Source organism: Stegodyphus dumicola, chromosome 1 (assembly GCF_044657685.1).
Source record: "Stegodyphus dumicola isolate Sdum_Otavi_A_Nest chromosome 1, ASM4465768v1".
NCBI classification, from domain to species: Eukaryota; Metazoa; Arthropoda; class Arachnida; order Araneae; family Eresidae; genus Stegodyphus; species Stegodyphus dumicola.
In genome coordinates, this window is record NC_140768.1 from 191,577,445 (window position 1) to 191,600,794 (window position 23,350).

A 23,350-nucleotide genomic window follows, 5' to 3' on the forward strand; every position below is an offset into this window, starting at 1 on the left:
GAAGGGACAGTTAAGACAACATAACAGTGTCTTTCAAAGCGAAGCAGTGGCAATTGCACAAGCGATTCGCTACCTGCACTCGCACCAGCATAGCCATGTCACCATTAAAACAGACAGCTTATCATCGTTATATGCCATTTGGAATGTAGATCATCCCTCGGAGATTATACAGGGAATCCAGAGAGATCTTAGAAGTAATCCCCAGTACCGCACAAAATTAGAGTGGATAAAGGCTCATGTTGGCCAATATGGCAATGAACTTGCCGACCAACTCGCCAAAGAGGCAACAACTGACCCGCCTGATGCACCAATTATCATCCCATGGCCGCATTCGTATGTAAAGAAGACACTACGCCTAAGGGCTACTGGCATGTGGCAGAACGAATGGGACGAAAGCACCACAGGGAGAAGGACCCACTACTTCATCGGCTATGTGGATACTAGCCGAAATGTAGCGACCGCACAGTTGGTGAGGTTCATTTCCGGGCATGGGCCGTACCCGGAATATTTCTTCAAGCGTGGCATAAGCCACACAAGTCAATGTGCATGCGGCGACTCAGGCTCACCAGAGCACTATCTAACGTCATGCCCATTAACAGAAGGACTGCATATCAATCTCCCTGAAACAAATCGCCAGCCATTCTGTAAATATATGATAAAACAGCGGCACTTTATTAAAAAGCTGGTACAGTTGATGGACAGACTGTCCGACTTAGATACAGACTTGTGTCAGCCATAGAACAACCCAGCATGTAAAAGCAACTTTAGAAACTCACAGTATAAAGACTGCCTGTATTTATACCTGGAAAGTCAGTTGCATTTAACAATGTGCATGTACTGTGTAAATAAATTTCGGCAAATTATACCGTAAGACCATATATAATGAACCGATATATAATGTAGGCATAACGAATGTATGAAAGTGCATATATCTGTAAGCAAAGTAATGTAAGGGAGTGTAATATATGTAAATATTGTTACGAATTTGGTATTTAAAAAGCTAATGTTAGTTCAATTATAAATTAAATGGTTTTATTTCTCGCGCAGTGCAGCGCGTGACGAATATTAAAAGAAAGCTAAGCAGGAAAATTGAAAATACAAGAGCGCGTGCATTAAATAAATAAATATCTCTTTTTTTGATTTCGAGAAAGTACTGGAAAATTCTAGCGCGTGATTTTAAAAGCTTATAAAAGGAGGAAAACATCTCAGTTTGTAGTAGTTGCTTAGTTTGTTGTTGTTTAGAAAACTACTGTTGTTGATTGTAGCGAATTCGCGGATTAGCGTTCTTTAGCTGTTTTGAATTACGTTCTATTGGACATTTGAGTAGTTAAAAAAAAACTACTGTGAGATATTGTAATACTGCATGATAATTTGAGAAAATTTAAGCATTTTTGTTGTGATAATAATAAATTTTTTTCATTTTTCATCGGACTTGTGCTTTCATTTCATAACGAACCCGTACGCACGCAAAAATTTTTGGTGTCAGAAGTGGGATTTGAATGCCAATAACAAGAGCGATGGAAGAACAATTGAGACAGCTCATTAGTGCTTTTGCTGCATTCCAAGAAAAGATGGAAGCTGGCCAAGCATCATTTAAAAAAAGAGATATTTATTTATTTAATGCACGCGCTCTTGTATTTTCAATTTTCCTGCTTAGCTTTCTTTTAATATTCGTCACGCGCTGCACTGCGCGAGAAATAAAACCATTTAATTTATAATTGAACTAACAGTAGCTTTTTAAATACCAAATTCGTAACACTGCCCTCTTCCCAAGGACTGCACGTCCCGGGCAGTACAACCCCAGGGCACGGATAATGAAACGGATGAGTTGACAAGACCAGTGAATGCTTTAAGATGGAATAGTGGTGAAACAAAACCGATCCTAAAGTGCTGGAATTGCGGTGTTGAAGGCCACCTACGAAGGAACTGCAGAACTCCCCAGAGCACGGAAAATAAGGCATACGATTTAAACAGACAATTAAATGCCACGGGAAGGAAAAGGACTGACAAGAAACCAAAGTGCTGGAACTGTGGAGCTGAAGGCCACGTACGAAAGAATTGCAGAACACCCCAGGGTACGAAATTTGAGACAATTTCTGAGCAACGACGCAGGAAACAAATTAATGACCATATCAAGGAACGGAGGTTGTCAGATAATGAAAAACCCTGTCTTAAAGCGCTTAAGATCTCTATAGTGAGTGGCAACAATAACGGACTGTCCATCAATGGGAATATCGATGGAGTTCCTTGCAATATGATCATTGACACAGGAGCTAATGTTACCATCATTAGGAAAGATTTAGCTGAACAGTTTAAAGATAAACTTATTTGGACGCCATCCTGTGTTACCCTTCAGACTGCGTCTGGTGACAAGATCGACATAACTGGGAAGTTAAACGTAAACATCACGTTTGGAAGTGCCGCCTACCATCACACGGCATATGTGGCGGATATTACAGATCCATGCATACTCGGATTGGACTTTTTAAGGAAATACAATTTTTCCTTAGATTTCAAAAACAATAAGCTGCTTTCAGCATCTGATGGCATGATTATCCATCCTCAAAAGGGATCCTCGCCTGGAAATGTCGACGCCTTGTCCGAAAGATCGAGCTCGGGAAGCTGCCGAAATCATACCAGGGTCGAAAGGAAACTCAAGACTACCAGCTATTCTCCATCCCAGAAGCTCTTCGGTCGAGACCTTCGTCTGCCTTGTGACCGCCTGTTTAGTCGCCCTACGGATGCGCCTTCATCGCCTAAGGAGTCAACTTAGCGAGTTAGACGAGAGCGAGTCTACTTAGCGACGGAGAAGATGAAGACCCGATACGACACAAGAGCTACTGAACATCAATTCCACGAAGGAGACAAGGTGTGGTTGTGGAATCCGACTCGACGGAAAGGACTTTGTCCGAAATTACAGTCACCTTGGGATGGCCCATACACAGTTCTAAACAGGCTGAATGACGTCGTGGTTCGGATTCGTAAGTCTTTGAACTCTAAACCTAAAGTCGTTCATTACGACAGGTTAGCTCATTACTATGGCCATAGTACATAATGTAAATAGTACCAGACCATGGTCCTTTTTGTTTTTAAATGTGTATTTGATTTGTTTTGTATTTAGTATTTGATAGTATTTGATTTGTTTAAGTTAGTTATTGCATTTATTGTTCATGTTGTTTGATATTGTAATGTAATGTTTATGCCTCAGTTGCATGTATGCCACAGTTGTAAGTTTAGCTTCCTGTCCAGGGATTGTACTGCCCGAGACGTGCAGTCCTTGGGAAGAGGGCAGTGTTACGAATTTGGTATTTAAAAAGCTAATGTTAGTTCAATTATAAATTAAATGGTTTTATTTCTCGCGCAGTGCAGCGCGTGACGAATATTAAAAGAAAGCTAAGCAGGAAAATTGAAAATACAAGAGCGCGTGCATTAAATAAATAAATATCTCTTTTTTTGATTTCGAGAAAGTACTGGAAAATTCTAGCGCGTGATTTTAAAAGCTTATAAAAGGAGGAAAACATCTCAGTTTGTAGTAGTTGCTTAGTTTGTTGTTGTTTAGAAAACTACTGTTGTTGATTGTAGCGAATTCGCGGATTAGCGTTCTTTAGCTGTTTTGAATTACGTTCTATTGGACATTTGAGTAGTTAAAAGAAAACTACTGTGAGATATTGTAATACTGCATGATAATTTGAGAAAATTTAAGCATTTTTGTTGTGATAATAATAAATTTTTGTTCATTTTTCATCGGACTTGTGCATTCATTTCATAACGAACCCGTACGCACGCAACAATATTTTTGTATATCAGTAAGCTATGTATAAGTAAGTTATGCAATTTAAAGTAATGCAATATAAATGCAGAAATGTCTAATAAAAATGCATGGGTAACATATATGTTTTGTATTATGAATAAGGGATATAGGATGTCTAACGCAAAGCAATGTATATATTGGAATGTCTATTTCATGTACTGGAAAATTATGCAATAAGTACCCAAATAACATGTAATGTAAGTAACCTGTAAGACTATTATGTTTGTAAATATTTGTATCTAAAAAATTAATCAGAACGTATCTGCATGTATCTATATGCAACTGCAAGTATATGTAACCTAAGGTTAAGCAGTGTAGGTAAAATTAAGTAATATGTGAAGCAGGCGTGCCTGACTATGTATGTATATAAAAATAATGTAACGCAAGGCACATGTAATATTGGCATATGTAACTGTACATGCAAACTGTATTTATATGCAATCTACAAGTAATGTAGGTATATTTATTGAAATGTACAGCTAAAAACTGTAACTGTACACAAAAGTAATCCAACACAATGTAAGATTAATGTAATTCAGGTAATGCATATGCATTGTATGCCGGAAATGAGAGACAAAGTCAGTATGTAACTCTGTAAATCGCGTTATCCACAGAATATGTTAACCAGCAAACAAGAATGTAATACTAAATATTAACAGCCCTTGTATGGCCATGTAATTGCTCTTTTGAAAGACTCAAGGTTCAACTCTAGATATTGGTGGACGTGGCGCTACACCAATTAACCGACGGTAAAGGGGTCGTGCCCACGTCCCCCGTCGCATGTCGCATGTATAGTTTTTATCAACGGAATATAGAAGAATTGACAGACTTTATTCTGCGAAAAATTAAGCTGACGGATATGCTGTATGGGAAGAAACCCGACGCGGAGATTATTGAAATAATATTACCAAGATTACTACCTGCTGTTCAAGATTACTTTGAAATTAAAAACCCAAGCACATTGCAGGAGCTCTTCGAATTGGCGGTCAAGTTTCAAAATCGCAGAATAGCGGAAAAAGATAGAGGGGCATCGCATAGTATCCGAAGGCAATCTTCAAATGAGCAGACCAGAAATGCAAACCGCTCTTATGGGGAAAAGAGCTATCAAGCTAACTCATCGAACCTCGAAGGTCAAGGCCCAAAAAGGAAATTTGAAAACAAACGTCCGCGTACCCAGAAGGCAGCAGTTGAAAGGAAAGCTTTAAACGAGTAGAGGGGCCTGTGAAAGCGAGGGTCCAGACCCCGGAGGTTTTTAAAAAAAACCCTCAAAAAGACACTTAAATACGGTCATCGTAAAGAACTCACATCTACCAATTATACAAGTCCTGGTTGGCGATGTACCAGTAGAAGCCCTCATCGATACAGGAGCAGAAGGTGATTTTATGAGTGATACATTTTTCAAGAAGAATTTTTATAGGTTACGATTATTTAAAAACAAAAACACAGAAATTATAGCGGCGCCAGGAAAAACCTGTCAATGCATCGGGAAATTATCATTAAACATACAGGTAAAAGATGAAAGCCTCAAAGTATTAATTTTTGTAGTAAAAAATCTGCAAAATCCACTTATTTTAGGTATGGAGTTTTTAAGGGCCGCGAGGGCCAAATTAAATTTTCAGGACAGTTCTATTGTGCTGGAGATGGACCAGAGGGTGGTGGAACCAGTGGAACAACCGCAAGTTGACCTTAGCCATTTGAATGACCATGAACGTCAAGCCATCCAGCAAGTGGTGAGTACTTTTTCAAACTTGTTTTCAGACCGGCCTGGTAGCTGTCAAATAGTTACGCATCAGATACAATTAACTGCCGACAAACCCTGTAGGACTAAACCTTATCGCTATGATAAACAGAAAGACCTAATCATAGAAGAACATATTCAGGAAATGTTAAAGAACAAAATAATAACGCCCATAAATAGTGAGTACGCGAGTCCAGTCGTACTATGTAGGAAAACGAACGAGTTTCCTCCTTCGGATAAAAGGGCTTGGAGGTTTGCTATCGATTATAGAAAACTAAATAGCATAACTAAATTCCCAGTTTACCCTTTGCCGGTTATAGACGAGATCATTAGACAGATCAAATCGACGAGATATATGTCTACTTTGGACTTAACGTCTGGCTACTATCAAATAGCTATGAAACCCGAAGACATACATAAAACCGCGTTTATAACAAAATCGGGCACTTATGCATTTTTACGCATGCCGTTTGGGTTGTGTGGGGCCCCATGAACATTCCAGAGAGCTATGGACATTGTTCTAAAGCCTGTCCTAGGAAAATCGACTTTAATCTATCTAGATGGTATAATTATAACGAGTAGTACGTTGGAACAACATATTAAAGACTTAGAAGAAGTTTTTAAATTATTAAAAGAGGCCGGTCTTACAATTAACGCATCAAAATGCAAGTTCGCAACTAAAGAACTTAAATATCTGGGTTATAAAATTTCGCAAAAGGGTATAGAAACTCAGGATTCAAAAATAAAAGCCACCAAGAATTTCCCACCTCCCAACAACGCCAAGAAACTTTTTTCTTTCCTTGGGTTATGTTCTTATTATCGGTCGTTCATAAAAGATTTTGCGAATATTGTTGAACCCTTGTTAATAATTAAAAGAAAGAAAAGTAAATTTACGTGGACAGCAGAAGCAAATACTGCATTTGAGAGGTTAAAAGAAGCACTCATCAATGCCCCTGTTTTGAAATTCCCGGAAGGGGACGAAAACCTGGAAATTGCAGCAGATGCGTCGGACTATGCTGTAGGTGCTGTTCTCATGCAAAATGGCCATCCTTTGGCATTTTTTAGTAAAACGTTGAATCATACACAAAGTAATTATACAGCTACAGAGAGAGAAATATTAGCCGTATTAATGGCTGTACACAAATTTCGAGTTTATTTCGGCAAAGCGCCAGTAACAGTCTTTTCGGATCATGCGGCTGTTGGTAGACTTTACTCGGGGAAAAACCTAACGCCCAAGTTAATAAGATGGGCTTTAAAACTTCAAGAGTATAACCTCATAATTAAATATAAACCGGGTAAGGAAAACAATGTAGCTGACGCACTATCTCGTATAAAATTGGACGATGAAGGCAATGAACTCAAATGCGCTGTATTGACTTCAAAAATTTTAGATTCCAGAGAAACAATTATTGCTGAATTGAAAGCTGATCCTGAATTTGGAAGTATCTATGCGTATTTGAAAGACCCCGAAAGCTTTGAACTCACAGATATCGATGCGATAAGAAGTAGAGCAGAAAACTATGAAATAATAGATAATTTATTTTATACGAAAGCAACAAACGAAAATTTCGAATATAAACCAGTCATCCCAGCCTTGCTTCGATTAAGCATTTTGAAGGAATTACACGACGCGAAAACAGCGGGTCATTTAGAGGTCAGAAAGACTTTAAAAAGGGTACGCGAGGCGGTATATAATTGCGGAATTATACAAAATAGTAACTGCGTATGTCATGTCCTGCAATCAATGTCAGTTAATAAATGATATTAATTACAGCCCGGCCGGGTACTTAAATAGCATTCGCGCTACATTTCCGAATGAAATTTTAGGCATAGATCTTCTTGGTCCTTTCCCCCAGAGTGAGTTAAATAAAAATCGTTTTCTTTTAGTAATTGTAGATCATTTTTCAAAATGGACAGAAATTGTTCCACTTAAACCCGCGTCAGCCAAAACAGTCGCAGATGCATTCTTACACAGATACATTTTAAAATACGGTGCACCGATAAAAGTCATTAGCGATAACGGTAAAAAATTCGTTAGCAAAATTTTTGAAAACATTTGCACTGGACCCTGCATACGCCATATCAAAATGGTTCCGTATAGACCACAGGCAAACATCGCAGAAAGAGTTAATAAAAATAATTCGAATTTATGTTAGCACACATCACAAGCGCTGGGATGGCTACATAAATGAGTTAGCTTATGCTTTAAGAACAGCAAATCATGATACTACTGGAAAAACTCCAGCAGAATTATTTTTAGGACGGAAGTTAATTACGCCACTAGATAAATTATTCTTTGTGCAACAAAGAGAGGAAGAATTCAGACAAAACGATATACAAATACTCATTGATCAGGCGGTTAAAAGTTCGGATACGGCAAGAAATAGACAGAAGCTGTACTATGATCGAAAACGCCGTGAAGCAGATTTTAAAGTTGAGGATAAAGTGTTAAAGCGGAAATTTTCTTTATCAAGTGCCCCAGACAATTTTACTGCAAAGTTGGCTCCAAAATTTGAAGGCCCCTATGTAATTCAGGAACTCAAGGGAGTCATATTGTACCTTAAGAACGAGAGAGGGGAAATCTGTAAAGCAAGTCCCGACCAGGTGAAAAAATATTATAATCAAAATGATTTTGAAATCCTTAAAAGTTTCTTGCAGGACTCAAGCGCAAAAGAAGTGGAAGGCCCAGAAGTAACACCACCTGCTCCACCACCCAAGAAGCAGAGAACAGAAGAGGAACTTAGCCCTTCTACAAGTCATTATAGGGTCCTGAAAAGAAGAAAGGAAAATGGCCAGACTGCAGCATTCAAGAAGTACAAGAAATCAACGCCGCCGCGTAAAGAATCTTTGGTAAATAGGAACAGATCAGTTACAACGTCTTGCAGTAGAAATTCTGCGTCGAGGAAATCACTTCCAGGGCCAGATAGTCAGGAGCAAACAAGGCCGCCGTTCATGAGCACAAAAAGACAGAAGGAGGAACGAAAAGACTGGCAACAGCAGAAGAAATTCAAGCGGAAATCCAGACCGGAGGCCGCCAAGACCAGTCGTCCAGGGGCCAAACGGAAAAGACAGGAACCCGAAGACTACTACTCCAAGAGGCCGGCGTACAGAGGGAGAAAAAGAAAAGTCACCACGGACGAAACTCGAAGAACCCAAAGGCGAAGATTGACTTCTATGAATTCCATAACTTGGGACCAATTCTGCCAGAAGAGGATGTCGGAGTTCCAAGCATCGAAAACTCAAAGATAAGTTAAAATCTTCTATAAATTTTTTCTTTTGTTCCGAAATGTTATGCGTAAATACGAAGTTCTATGTTTTGACGGAAGTCAATTTGTCTCGGTTGAGACTTAGTTTTGTTTTACTTTATTTAGCTAAGGCAAAAGTATTATTTTCTTTAAGTATAAAATCTAAGAGCAAGCAGTTCCTGTTGGTCGAAAGACTAATTCTGTTATGTTAAAGCCAAAATTTGGCCGAAAGTAAAATAACTTCGTATTCTTGAATTAATGAAAAATTTAGTTTCAGTGCCGCCAGCTTGGCGAAGAATGCGTGAAGTAAAACTTTTTTTTATCTTATTCATTTTATGGTAAATTGTAAAAATCATATGTATCAGAATCTTGTAAATATACGTAAATACTTGAAAGTTATGTAAAAGTAGAATTTAGTCTAGAAGCATAAAATGTTAGATGCTAAAAGTAAATACTCGAAAGAAATGAATTCAAATTTAAGTATTAAACTGTAGATAAAATCATGCTTTGGAGCGAAAGCCTGCATGTCTAAAGATGAATGAGGGGGAATTAGAATGAATGTGTTTTGTAGGGTTCTCCACCTACACTTGAATTTTAAGAATGTTAAAAATAGCTCATCGAGTTTCAGTATGTCGATTAAGGTGTGTCTATTTGGTCGTTAAATTCTAACAAATCATTGTGGTTAGGGGAAGTGTTGTAATACTAAAATACGAATATTCCCGTTTGACAACACACATGGTGGAGAACCAGGGTAAAGTTAAATTCATGTTTGAATACTTGAATGAATTTGAATTAAGCAGTAATTAAGGAAAATAAAACGATCAAAAACAAAAACTTTATTCAGTGTCAAGAAAGTGTAAATTATAATGTATTTAGAAGATACTGATACTTATTCCTTCCAGATGCTGGAAGGAAGAGAATAGATTGATTGCTGAAGTCCCGGAAAGGTTGCTGTAAGAAGAGATGGTAAAATTATTATCTACAGAAATTTATTCTAGGTTTTGAGAAAACAGTTTGTTTTATGTAAACAAAGCTCTTGAATTTTAGTTCAGAATATGGAAACTTTTCAACAGGTCGTTTGTAGGACCTGCTTCCAAGTTTAACCAAATTCTGGCAGCGGCAAATGTAGGGTTTATATTTATTTTAACTAACATTTATTTTAAGTTTAAGCTATCTTTCCTGTCAAGCCTTTACTTTCCCCTAGAATTGCCAATGCCAGAGTATGTAAATTTTATTAGAACGAGCAAAGTATTCAAATTTTCAGCGAAAGTAATTTTAAATTAAATAGAAGGGAAACGAGTTTGTAGGTGTGCTTTCTTGATTCACGAGCGTGAAGGTTGCTAGGTAGAAATTTAAGAACCGCGCGTTTCGGCCTGTGTGCTTGCTTCAGCAGTTAGTTGAATCTTTCAATTTTTTATTCAGAAAGTTTGCTGAAATCTCAGCTGTATCTTAGAACGCGGTTAAGTTAGTCACGTTTAGAGAACCTCGTAGGTAGTGATTTGTTATTATTCATTTTTAGTTGTACTTTCTTATATTTATTTACTTTTATTTTCTTATATTATTTCTTATATTTATCTTATATTTATTTACTTTTATATACTTTTATTTAACCGCCGGGTCGGCGTAGTTTGTGAGCGTCAAGTGAACGCATCTGTAACTTCCAAAGTGGAATAAAAAGGGAGTTAAACCCTTCTTAAGAGTTTGTGTACTTTCCAGTTCATAGCAGTCACTACTATTGTTGCGGGCAAGTTGGGGCCACGCAACACCACAACCAATATCTTTTAACTTTCATAAATAGATTCATTAGGTGACCAGAAGCTTTTCCATTGACTAACCAAACTGTTGAAACAGTAACTGAGACCTTTTTTACTCTGGTTGGGTTGCTAGAGTTGGATTATTTAATATCGTAACCACTGTTCGTGGTACAAACTTCGAAAGGCAATTGTTTAGATCACTCACAAAACAAGAATTACCACCGTTCATGGAGTTTTTAATGGTATGGTAGAACGCATGCATTGATAACTAAAAGCAGCCATCGAAATGTGCAACAGTTAGATGGAGTGAAATATTACCATCTGGTTTGCTTGGAATATCATCATGCATTAAAGAAAATATTGAATCATCACCAGTTGAAATAGTATATGGAACTTGCTTGAAATTTTCAGGATAATTTTTCTGCAATTCTTCTTCAAAGGTGGTTCATTCAAAATACTTTGTTGACAATTTTCGTCAACAGATATAACTTCTTCGCCCAGCTCGAGCTTCTCGTCACTGTTCAAGCAATGTGTTCATTCATGATGATTTACTTCCAATTTCGTATGTCTTTCTTAGGCAAGATACTGTGCAAAAACCTTTATAGCAACCATACTTGGACCATTTAAAATGAGAAACAGAAGAGAAATCATCTAACTCCTAATTCCACGAATTCATTCAGATTGCAAATACATTACTAGTCCAAATTATTTCCCTCTTTTCTCGAAACCCTACGATATCATTCTTTTGTACACTTGCATTGGTTACATTACACCCTCTTTGCAAGAATATTTACTCCCTTAAGCATTTGGCCCACACACATATTGTTCCCCTCATCGCTTGTGAATGCAGCATACCATTATTCGAAAGGTTGAGACAAATCTTTGAATAAGTGACCTCAAAAGATAAGTGCATTGCACATGTATCTTTTAGGTTTCTTTGTAAAGAATTGGGTGCTTGTTAGACACCAAATATACCTAAAAATTAAAAAATGTAGCTTGAAATTATAGATGCGTGTTATATGCTGGAAGAGATGGTATATATTTGTAACTTATTTTAATTTTAATTTTTCATTTCTTTTCTTATTCCTTTTGTTATTCATTTGAATGATATAATATATCTCATATGGCCAGCCCCAATTAAATGATGTCAGTTATCAACCAGAATTCAGTTTATGTAGTTTTTGCTGAATGTAGCTGTTAAATGTTAATGAATTGTTTTATACATCTTGTAACATTCACTATTCCCCCCTTTTTTATTTTATTTTATGTTTGTTTAGATTGATTTTCAGGAATATGAAAAACAGAATCATTTTGTTGTGAAACCTGGAGTTGATAGTGAGCTTGATAAAAGTAAAATTTTCTGAAAAGTCATCATTTATATATATATATATATTTCCTACATGTATTTGAAAATTAAAATATTTCTTTTCAGTATACTTAACATGAGTCATTTTTAAATCATTTTAAAAACAATTTTGTTATATTTTTCTATAGAAATAAATATAAGAAGTTAATATCTAAATTAACTGATCGCAGTTATATCTTCATGTGTGAAATTTGATAGCAGAAGAATTAATTTTAATCAATACCCCTAACATTCATGGGAAGAATGAGAGCATATTTATCAAATTAAAAATTTTAAAGAGTCATCTCTGTCAAAGAAATATCAAATTTTTTATAAAAGGATCAGTCTAAGTAACATATTTATTTCTTTTTCCATTTTTAGTGTATGGTTTAGAAACTTTTAATATATTTGTATAATTTTCAATTGAATACCCAGTTTCAAAAAAGGGACTTTTTGAAACTTTTTTTTTTCATAGGAATAAGCAACTTTTGGAATTTATCATACTGAGATTCTTTGCACTTGTATTCCAAATACATTTAACATTTCAAAATCATCACCAAGGCCATATATTCGTCTTCATGACAATAAAATCAGTGAATCAGATAACCAGTGCAATGGTGAGGACATAGTGTAAGCACAGCAACCCCTGAAGATTCTGTGTTTAAGAGGTACTGTTCAAGAGGTATATTCTCAAAGGACAGCTTCCTTCTGAATTGTAGTCTGCAAAAGCTTTGAAAAAGAGCGTACAGAGGTAGTTTTCAACATTTTGATAAAAACTGAAAAATTGGGCATCTTTTTTTTTTTTTCCTGATACAGAGTAGAACAATGTCCATTCTGTGTATGGCTTTCCTTCGGCCACTAGTTATAGTACAGTTTTCTTCGTTCTAGTTTCTTTTAACATTTAATAATATGGATCTTTACTAATAAAAAGTATCCTTACATTTAAAGTATTTAGCTTGCCAAGAAATTTTTTTCTACCGGTAGCAAAATTCCAAGGGATGGAGAGAGGTTGTCAGATGTCAGTGCGATAGAATTAGACAATATGCGGTGCTATTGCATGCTGGATTTAATTTTATGGACACTTCGCTATTGTTTTAGCATCCATAAAGAGCCTTATTTCAGTACGTAATAGTCTTTTTAATTTTATTTTTTGACATTTTTTAAGAAGTTATTGTTGTCTTTCAGCAAATTTGAAATTCTGTAAAAATTGAGATTGTTGCCATTTTAGTTGTGGGAAATATTTTCTGTAAGCACGAGTGTTTTGGTTTAAAAAATGCAGATTTATGTCTTAAATAGTTAAGACAAAACTATGCTCTTTTTCACTTTATTAAATAATTGCTGAGTCTCTAAATGGCATTAACATATGATGCAATTATATTGTAGCTAATTATTTTTCTTTCAGGTGTTGCTGTTTTAAACAGCTGAATTTTTTATAATTTTTATGATTTTTTATAATTTTGATTTTTTAATATTTAAAAAAAATAATGGTAATTTTTTCTTTGTGGCATTAGTCTGTAGTCTGAGATTTTCATATTTCAGTTTTTTTAACTATTTTATTTTCTTTCCTTATATCCCTTTGTTAATTTGTTTTCCCTTGCTAAATTATAAATGCGTGCATGATTTTATTTTCATTTACAATGTGCATTTTGTCTTTAAAGGTATTCTTAGTCTGATGCTATTTCTTAGTTTGTATATGCGGCTAAAATTACACAAGCGGGGGAAGTTGACGCCAAACTATTTTGGACTTCAAGATTTGACGATTTTTTTTTTTTTTTTTTGGCAATAAAAGCACAGGAATGTGATTTTTAAACATAAACAGAATAGAAACTTTTAAGTTTTGCAGTAGTGAAACGCCGTTATTTGATGTAAACAGAATAGTAAAAGGAGATGATAAAATACTAGATGAGTAAACAAAGCCCAACAGCTTTGCGAGTAAAAACATAGTCCTATCTATGTAATTCATCGTAAAATAGTAGAATGAATAATTCTTGTAAATAATTATTGAGTAAATAAATGTATACACTTATCCAGATCAGAGCACTGCGAAGTGAGTTTTAAACGTAAACAGAATAGAAAATGTTTCTTAACAGTGGTGATCAGCTATTATTATGTTCAAACAGAACAGTAAATGCAATTGATTAAATGATAAAAAAAAGGTGCATCAGCTTTCTAAGTAAAATCAAAGTCTTGTCTTTACTACTAAATCTAAATAAGTGACATCTATAAATGGGTGGGACTAAGCTTGTGACGTCACAATGTATTCTCTACCAGATATAGAAATAAGTACAATAGCTAAGTAATTAAAAATAAAAAAGAAACTCACCATACTTTTAAAAAACTCTTGAAACTTACTAATACATTCACAAAAAGCTTTACTTCCAAATTAACTCAAAAATCCCCAATCAAAATCATCACATTCTTTAAAGGTACCGCAATTATACGAAACAACTTCTTTCGGCATAAGATGTTCTATTCCTTGAGATTCCACAGTTGGAGAGCTAATCATTTTCAATTTCAGTGGTACTTTTCCAGATCCTGGATAAACTAATTTAACATCCTCCAAAAATTTAAATATTTTTTCTGCTTCTGAATTTAAATTACTCATCCGAACCCGCCAATAAAAGAATACAGCCATGAAACGATGTAAGGAATTCCGAGGAATTATACTTTTAGACATTTTTTCAGTAATCTCGTTTCATTCTCTAAATCGTTAATAGTATTCAATTTATCATCAGCAGAAACGAATTCCCCCTTTATGAATTGTAGTTTTATGAATAGGCATTATAAAAAGATTCTCCACTCCCGCATACTTCTTCTCCGAATCTGTACACACAACATTTGTCTCCTCGTGGCAATAATGTTTCACATACGGCCACAGATTCCTTTTACTCTTACCTTCTACTTCGAAAAACAAGCCTTCATTATCTTCCTTACAATAGATACCAAACACAATAATTTTCATTCCTCCTTTATGTCGGCGGCGCTCATACTTCCTACGGCTAAGAAAAGTCTTATCCAAAAGAATTGTTTTTCCTTTACCACCCAGTTTGTGGCTATCGTGAGACGCAATAAATTCACAAATTCTCTGCAAAAGTTGAAGTAATCGGTAACAGTTTCCGATGATATACTACTTTCATTCTTCTGTTTTCTCCATGCATTAATATTATTCAAAAGGAAAAGTACAGGCAATTTCATAACGAAACCAAAAATAATGGCTACAATATCCCTAAAAGGTATTCGTGTTCCATAAAAGAAGGTGTCCTTCAGTGGATTCACTTACCACTACATCTCAAAGCGCTACTCTTATTCTTACACATCCAACGCCAACCTAGCTTTTTACTTGAATCCTTGTTAGCAACCATCTTCGTAGAACATTTCGGACAGTGCACATCAGTTTCAATTGGCGGAATTAAACCAACTTCTAAAATAAATTTTATAACACTTTCCTCGGACTCCAAAATTTTCAACCAAGTAAATATATTGAAATTCACGGTGCTACTTTGGTAGACGGTTGCACGGATTTTGGCGAATTTTTTTTTTTTTTTTTTTTTTTTTTTTATTTTTTTTATTTTTTTTTATTTTTTTTGGCGAGCGATACGATTTATGGTAAACCCATTGCTAGAAAAGTTATTTATGGTAACTGATACTTTGTTGTCATTTTGCTTAAAAAATAATGCGTTTTATTATGCATAAATTCCGTGTTTTAAATATTATTTATGGCTTCTAAATATTAAAAATCAATTTAATTTTGCATTTTTATTTGAAATAAAAATTTTATTGTTTATGATATTTTATGAAATTTTATGTTGTGGATGATGTAATCAATGACGTCACCTTACTTAAGTAATTAGTTTTAATATCTATAAATTTAATCTAATGTTTTAAACATTACTTATGGCTGTTAAATATTAAAATACAATTTAATTTTGCATTTTTTTAAAAAATGATTTTATTATGTATGATTATTTAAAGAATTTTTATTCTAGACGTAATATAATCAGCTCCCTGATTGGTTACAGAATATTTGTGCATTAACGAGCTGTAATCAGCTCCCTGATTGGTTACTGAATATTTGTGCATTACCGCGCCAATTTAAAATTTTATTATTCATTTCTTCGAATTCCTTAGATTTCATAGGAAACGGATATGTCTCTTTCAAAGATTAAAGTTGTTATTGGAAAGTACCAAGAATTATTCGTATCGGAATCAAAAAATTGTCCTTTGAGACCTTATTTTGGCCAACCTGGTTTTTCTAATCAAAGATTTACTTATAAATTGTTACAAGGGTCAGAGAAAATTTATTTTAAATTTTCGGAGGAAACCTCGCTAATTGCTTCTTCAATGAAGTGCGAGAAATGTGGATCACAGATGAAGATCGTTAAAAGAGCCGATTCTGAAGATGACCGTATATGATATTGTGGTTCACGGTGGAAGAAATAACCGCTGTAACGGTAAAAAAAGTATTAGACATGCCTGCTTTTTTTACCGGCAGTAAACTTCTAATTGCTGTCATTTTAGCTTAGCGAAGCGTTCTTATTTACTTATTTAAAGTATTTGAATTTAAGTAATATTTTAATACAAATACGTGTATGGAAAAATTCGCAAAATACGTGTTGGAAATGAATACAGTTATATCGTTTTATATTTACTTTTTTGGAATGGCAACAGAAATTATATTGTTTACTCAGAATATTCTATCTGTCTGTTGAGTTTAAAAATGGTAAAAAAGATGTGTCTGTTTTAACTACAGTGTCTCACAAAAGTGAAGGGACACTTGTGCTTTACAAAAGGAAACTGTAGTAAAATAAATTAAGAAAACATGTAAAAATTTTTTGTGGGTGTGTTTCATACTTAAATTTAGTAACAATTATTACATAACACACATTTTCTCAAAATATTAAAATTAATTTAATAAAAATATAATTGTTTAGAACGGAGCAAAAAATGGCTCACATAAGTGATGAGACACTTACTTTTCCATGAAATATTTATCTACAAATTTTACTTTTTAAAAGGTTTTTAATATTTTGTTGGATTTCCTTTTACTTTTAAAACATGATTTAATCTTCTTGGAATAAATTTCACTCTTTTTTTTTTTTTTTTTTTTTTTGTGATTTCTGGAGTGATTTTACCCCATTCTTTTTGAAGCACCGATTTTAATTGTTGTTTTGAAATGGTGTGTTTGCGAATTCTTGATTCCAATTCTTGCCAAATATTCTCTATGGGATTTAAGTCTGGAGATTGTGGTGGTGTTTTTATTATTTCAGGATAGTTATACAGCAGCCAGAGTCTAACGTTCAAAGCAATGTGCTTGGGGTCATTGTCCTGGTAGAATTTAAAATCGTTATGAAGGTTCAATTTTCGTGCTGAAGATTTCAAATTTTGATTTAAAATGTCAATATACTTGTACCGATCCATTATACTGTCAATAAAAACAGGATTACCAACTCCAGAGGACGACATACACCCCCATACCATAACTCCTCCTCCACCATGTTTTACTGTTGGCACCAAGTTCTGTTTACGAAATTCTTCCCTGGGTTTTCTCCACACCAAGATTCTACCGTCAGAACCAAATATATTAAATTTACTTTCATCAGCAAATATAACTTCATTTCAGTAATCAGAATTCTTATTTATGTTGGATTTTGCGAAAGCCAGTCTGAGTTTTCTATTCTTTTCACTTACGAAGAATTTTTTTCCCGGCTGCTCCACCGTGATATCCAGCAGATCGAATTACTCTTCTAATAGTCTCAGGATTAACAATTTCTTTATATTGTAGGGTTTATATTTATTTTAACTAACATTTATTTTAAGTTTAAACTATCTTTCCGGTCAAGCCTTACTTTCCCCTGGAATTGCCAATGCCAGAGTATGTAAATTTTAGTAGAACGCGCAAAGATTCAAATTATCAGCGGAAGTATTCTGAGTTAAATAGAAAGAAAACGAGTTCGAAAGTGTGCTTTCTTGCTTCACGAGTGTGGAGGTGGCTAGTTAGAAATTGAAGAACCACGCGTTTCGGCCTGTGTGCTTGCCTCGGCAAATTGTTAATCTTTCAACGTAATATTCAGAGTTTGCTGAATTATCAGCGGTATTTTAGAACGCGGTGAGGTTAGTTACGTTTAGAGAGCCTCGTAGTTAGTCACTTGTTATTATCTCTTTTTAGTTTCTTATTTTTATTTTACCGCCGGGTCGGCGTAGTTTGTAAGCGTCAAAAGCACGCATTTGTAACTTCTAAAGTTGAATAAAAGGGATTTAAACCCTTCTCAAGACTTTGGTCTATTTCCAGTTCTCAGCAGTCACCACATTGTTGCGTGCAGGTTGGAAGCGCGCAACTTTACAATATAATGCTTGTAAATCAGCACCAACTTTAGGAGCACTCATTCTTGGATTTTTTTTAATATTTCGAACGATAATTCGCTTTATTCCATTGGATAGCTTTGATGGTCGGCCATGTCTTCTTTTATCCTGAATCATATGATTCTTTTTATATCGTTTAATGATCTTGAAAACTGTTGAATGACTCAAGTTAACTGTTTCAGCAGTTTTTCTTACAGATTTTCCACGTTCAATATGCAAATTAATAACTAATTTTCGAACTTCAGGCAAAGTTTCTTTTCGTTTAGCATTCATAGCTGCACAGAGCTAAAAAACACAAAAATTCCAAAACAAAATGGAGAGAAATACTGCAGAGGATTTTATAAATTATTGCCAATTGCTTTTGAGTAAAAATAAAAACCCCAAAAATATTTTTATTGTAGTACGTAGTATCTAATGGTGTCCCATCACTTATGTGAGCCATTTTTTGCTCCGTTCTAAACAACTGTATTTTTATTAAATTAATATTTTAATATTTTGAGAAAATATATGTTATGTAATAATTGTTACTAAATTTAAGTATGAAACACACCCACAAAAAATTTTTACATGTTTTTTAAATTTATTTTATTACAGTTTCCTTTTGTAAAGCACAAGTGTCCCATCACTTTTGTGAGACACTGTACGTTTTCGTATTCATTTCGTAAAAATAAACACCGTAGTATTTTAAACCCGGCGAAGTGGATTTTTATTTTCTCAGGGCCATTTCGCCACAATACGGAAGAACGACGTTTTTCAAGATGGCTGGCGATTGTTAAAACCGCGCCAACAATTGCGCCAAAGTAAATCGCCAAAAATCCGTGCAACCGTGCAAAGTAGCACCAAATTCACTAATAACGGAAGCATAATAAACTCATTAAAATATTCAAGTTACTCTATCGTCGTAAAATTCAACACATGAAACAACTTTCGTTCAAATCTTAAAATATTCCACATCTTTCGTTTGCCACATGCAAGAAACAAAACTAAAAAAAAAAATTAACTAAATAAAATTAAATGAAAACATTCATAAATTATAAACTTCACGTCATCTGAAATGCAGCATTCTCTTACCAACAACAGCGTAACCTTCTGCAAATATTTATATAAATATAATATTAAACATATATATAATAATAATAATATTAAACAGTTAAACTTTTAAAAACAAACACAGTATTTCAAAATTAAATTTTTTTTAAAAAAATCTTCTTACTACACTAATTTCGCGCTCTTACAGTTATGGAAATAAAGCTCTAGGTTTGCCACAAGAAAACATACAGCCGGAAACCACAACCAAGTCAAAATCGCGCCAAATAAAAAACTCTCGCCAAGCTTGGCGCTCACCCCGATTATGGAATTTTAACCGTATATGCCTCTTCCTTGTTCTGTTTTCGGTCTATCATGAATATTATCTGTAACTTTCTCTCTTATTTTAATTTCTTTTGTACTGATTTTCTGAAATTTGTCTTATTGAAGGGAATGTAAAGAAATAATTTTCATTAATAAAAGCTTATTTAGTATTTGTTTATTATATTCAAAATTCTATCATAATATATTTTACAGTTATGCAAAGTGATATTTAGTAAAGTAACAGATGTTTATTTCAATGAGCAAACCGAGTAATTAGCATTTGCCATCTAATAGGGAACAAAGAAAGATTTAGATTTCAAATTCTAACTGGTATTAACACATGCGTTCAAATCAGATAATTTTAATTGATGACATAATGGTAATAATGATAATAATCTTTTTTAAGTGAGAGGTAATGAACTAGGGGGTAATGGTAAAATAATTTAACATTTTGCATAATTTTTCGAGCTAGAGGATGATAGAACAACTAAATATTATTTTAGTTTCTTCATTTTATATTTTTAGAAAGTATGTTTAATTCAGTGTTTACATGCATTTTATACATTTTTAATTAAAAATTAGGTAACTGTTTTTCATACTTGTAAATTTTAAATTATGTGTTTCTTCATGTATAGAAATATGAAAAGTGCTCTTAAAAATTCTGTTGAACCATTCATAGGTATAGTGCATATGAAATGTTATGAGAAGTCTAGTATTAATTTATTTGTTACTAGCTATATTACTTGGCCTTAGCTCTAGAACTTGCCTAGCATCAACAAAGATTAAAAATTCAAGTCAAAATCTGCTTATAGCTCTTTGTAATTTTTGTGATTACCATTCATTAATCACTTGTATCTTAAACTTTTTAAGTACTTTTCTTGTTCTTTGACTCTAACTTGGTTTCTTTCAGAAGAATTTTATAATGAAGAAATTATGGAATAATTTTATATGTATTAAGTATATACTGTATGTGTTAAGTATATATACTTCATTTATACTTTATTGGCCTCAATACTGTTTATATATATTATTTCTCTTGCTATCTTTCAAATTAGCTTCATTCTGTGATGAAATGGAAGAATGTACAACGTTTGTTGCGATTATTAAAAATTCATTGACACTTCTAGTGACATCGCTTGTACAGAATTTTGAAACAAAACTGAGATAGATGCTTAGCGTGTGTTGTATAAATTAATCCATTTCTTACTTAAATGTAAAATTTCATATTGATCCATCTAATGATGCTTGCATGGCTATGTAACAAACATTCAGATAACAGTTTTGTATAGCAGTTTTTAGCCAACTTGAATTCTGAAAGAATGTTTTGTGCGAGATAAACTGTATACAATTTTTCAATGTTCTAAATTCTTTTAAAATTAATCATAGTGAAATATTTCCAAATAAGCAATAAAAAACGATGTCATGTAGACAAAATTGAAGCAAGTTGAGATGATTTATAAACATGATCATAAGTAATATTTTTTGTGCCTGTATTGTAATTTTTCTACAAATGATGTGCAGTAGGCAAAAAAACAACATTTACAGGTACCACAAATTAGCCAAATACAACTTTGACGAAATTTGTGTAAAATCAATATAAATTAAAAATTCACAGAGACTGAAACTTCACTTTCAAAACTGAATTAAATAAAACAATCGATATCTAATTCACCAAGTAATACGAGAGGTGACATCTGCAGTTAAATCAAAATCACGGTTAATCCAAAAGCAGTTAAAGGGGGGGGAGAGAGAAACAGAAAAATAATGTTAACTCATTTGAAAATATAAGTGAATTATAAACAATATTTTTCTGTTTTCTTTTCCTATTTTAAGCAATATAATCTGAGGAATAAATTTATTTATTAAATTAAATCATTAACTAAAAAAGAAACAAGAATATCACCAAGTTTAAACTCAAGGAAAGAACGAAATCAAAATTGTTTGTTTCGTTTTTCGTAGAATATATCTGGCAGACCTCATCTGCTATCCCAAGCGCTTTTCTTTTTCTAAAACTTTTGCTTTATGCTGGTAGTTTGTGACACTTTTTCCATAGTTTCACAAAAAAAGAACTTGGTTTTCTTTAAACAGGCTCCAGCTAATTCAACCCTGGTTAACTAGTAATTGGCTGCAAAACATAAATTTTAAAATTTACTTATATTAGAAAAATTAATTATTTTGAAGCTCTAAGAATGAAGATTCTGAATGCCCTTTTTCCTCGCTTTCAGAATTCTAAATGCTTTTCCCAGAGTTATTGGTTATAGATAAGAGATTCTGAAAAGCATAACAACCCTTTTAAATATGCACCATTAATACCCTTAATAATAAGGCCCATATGCTGTGGCCATATGTCACAACATATGCTGAACAGTCTTCCTTCTTGATCTGCAGTCTTAACAAAAATATCCAATCTAAATAGACATTTGTAATGGGTGTTATAGTTATTTTCCTTCAAAAAGTCAGGATTATACTTTTTGTATTCATTATTCAAGCTTCATGGGAGAAAATATATGTTCTATTTAATTTACATCCTGGAAAATAATCATGCTTATTATATCATAAATAATCATTACAAAGTGTGATACTCTGATATCTTTAGTGGAAGTTCATTCAAATTCTTTTGTTTTGTATTTGGTGGGACAAAACTAGTCCTGCATTTGCAGATACACATTGCTACTAACAGAATCATAATACTCATGTCACCATGTATTATACAGTTACAATTATAAAAATTTAGTGATGTATTTTATTGTATTTTTTGCTAATAACTATATTTTAAGCTTGTATTTAAAAGTGAAACGAACGTATAACGGATTGCCAGACTTTATGACGCAAGTTGCATATCAAGAACTGCAAGAACTTAGTGAAGATATTCAGAAGTGCAGTGTTATATATTTGCCTCAGGTGAAATAATATTATTCTGTTAAATTTTCTTTATATTAATACAGTGACAGATTTAAAAGTCAACAGGACCTCTTTTTTTTTATAGTTAGGATATCTATTAGCAGTTCCTGTGACAGAACAGATGAAAAAGACCAAGAATTACACTATCCCAAATTTAAGATTTATGGTTAGTGTAAAACATTTAAATAAGTTTCATATTTCTGATAATATTAAGTCTTAAAGAGTATAGTGTTAAAAGAATTTCAACCTCAAAATATTTAAGCGTGCTTTACAATCCTCGTTTCATGTGTAGCAGAAAGATCTACCCAAGCCTAAAATTTCAACAAACTATTTGAAATAGGAACTGTATATTGAGAAAAGGTTGGTAAAACAAAATTATCAAATAGTTAGCTATTAAAGCAAAGTAGTAATTAAGTTAAATGTACAAAATAATGATATATATGTTATTAGCTTTACTTTTTTGTGTAATTTGTACACAAGAAACCTTAAATATGTAACTTAATAGTGACAGATTATGTAAGGATTATATTTATTTATCTAACAGCTAAATTTTGAGTTAAACTTCCTTTCCTATCGCTTCTTAATTTCAACTTACCACTTCCGGCCAGAACGTTGTTTTAGAATTGCGTCTAAATGCTAATGAGGAAGAGCGGCATTTAACCGCGAAGTTCTACTGTGCTATCAGATGCGTGTTGTAATGAAGCCAGCCGCAACATTTGATGGCAAAGGTTCAGTGATTACCTTCCTGGAGCAACTGGACCTGCATTTTACTTTATACCCAGTAAACTAGTAATAGCGATGGTACTTTGTAATAGCGATGGTACTGCAGAAAGTTACCATCGCTAT

General features: G+C 33.7%; 1 protein-coding gene across 16 annotated transcripts in view; it reads left to right on the top strand.

Moving 5' to 3' along the window:
• LOC118194955 (mutS protein homolog 5-like) overlaps window positions 1-23,350 on the top strand; it is a 317,359-nt gene that overhangs the window by 124,295 nt on the left and 169,714 nt on the right. For 15 of the 16 annotated variants that reach the window (XR_015043107.1, XR_015043108.1, XR_015043110.1 and 12 more), the window contains 3 exons: window positions 11,826-11,898; window positions 22,395-22,504; window positions 22,590-22,670. The exons of the other annotated variant lie outside the window; for it this stretch is intronic. Coding sequence is in view for 11 of the 15 variants with exons in the window: in XM_085824216.1 (XP_085680342.1) it covers window positions 11,826-11,898; window positions 22,395-22,504; window positions 22,590-22,670 (264 nt within the window). In the remaining 4 variants the exon portion in view is untranslated. The remainder of the gene's footprint in view (window positions 1-11,825; window positions 11,899-22,394; window positions 22,505-22,589; window positions 22,671-23,350) is intronic. 16 annotated transcript variants of the gene reach the window in all.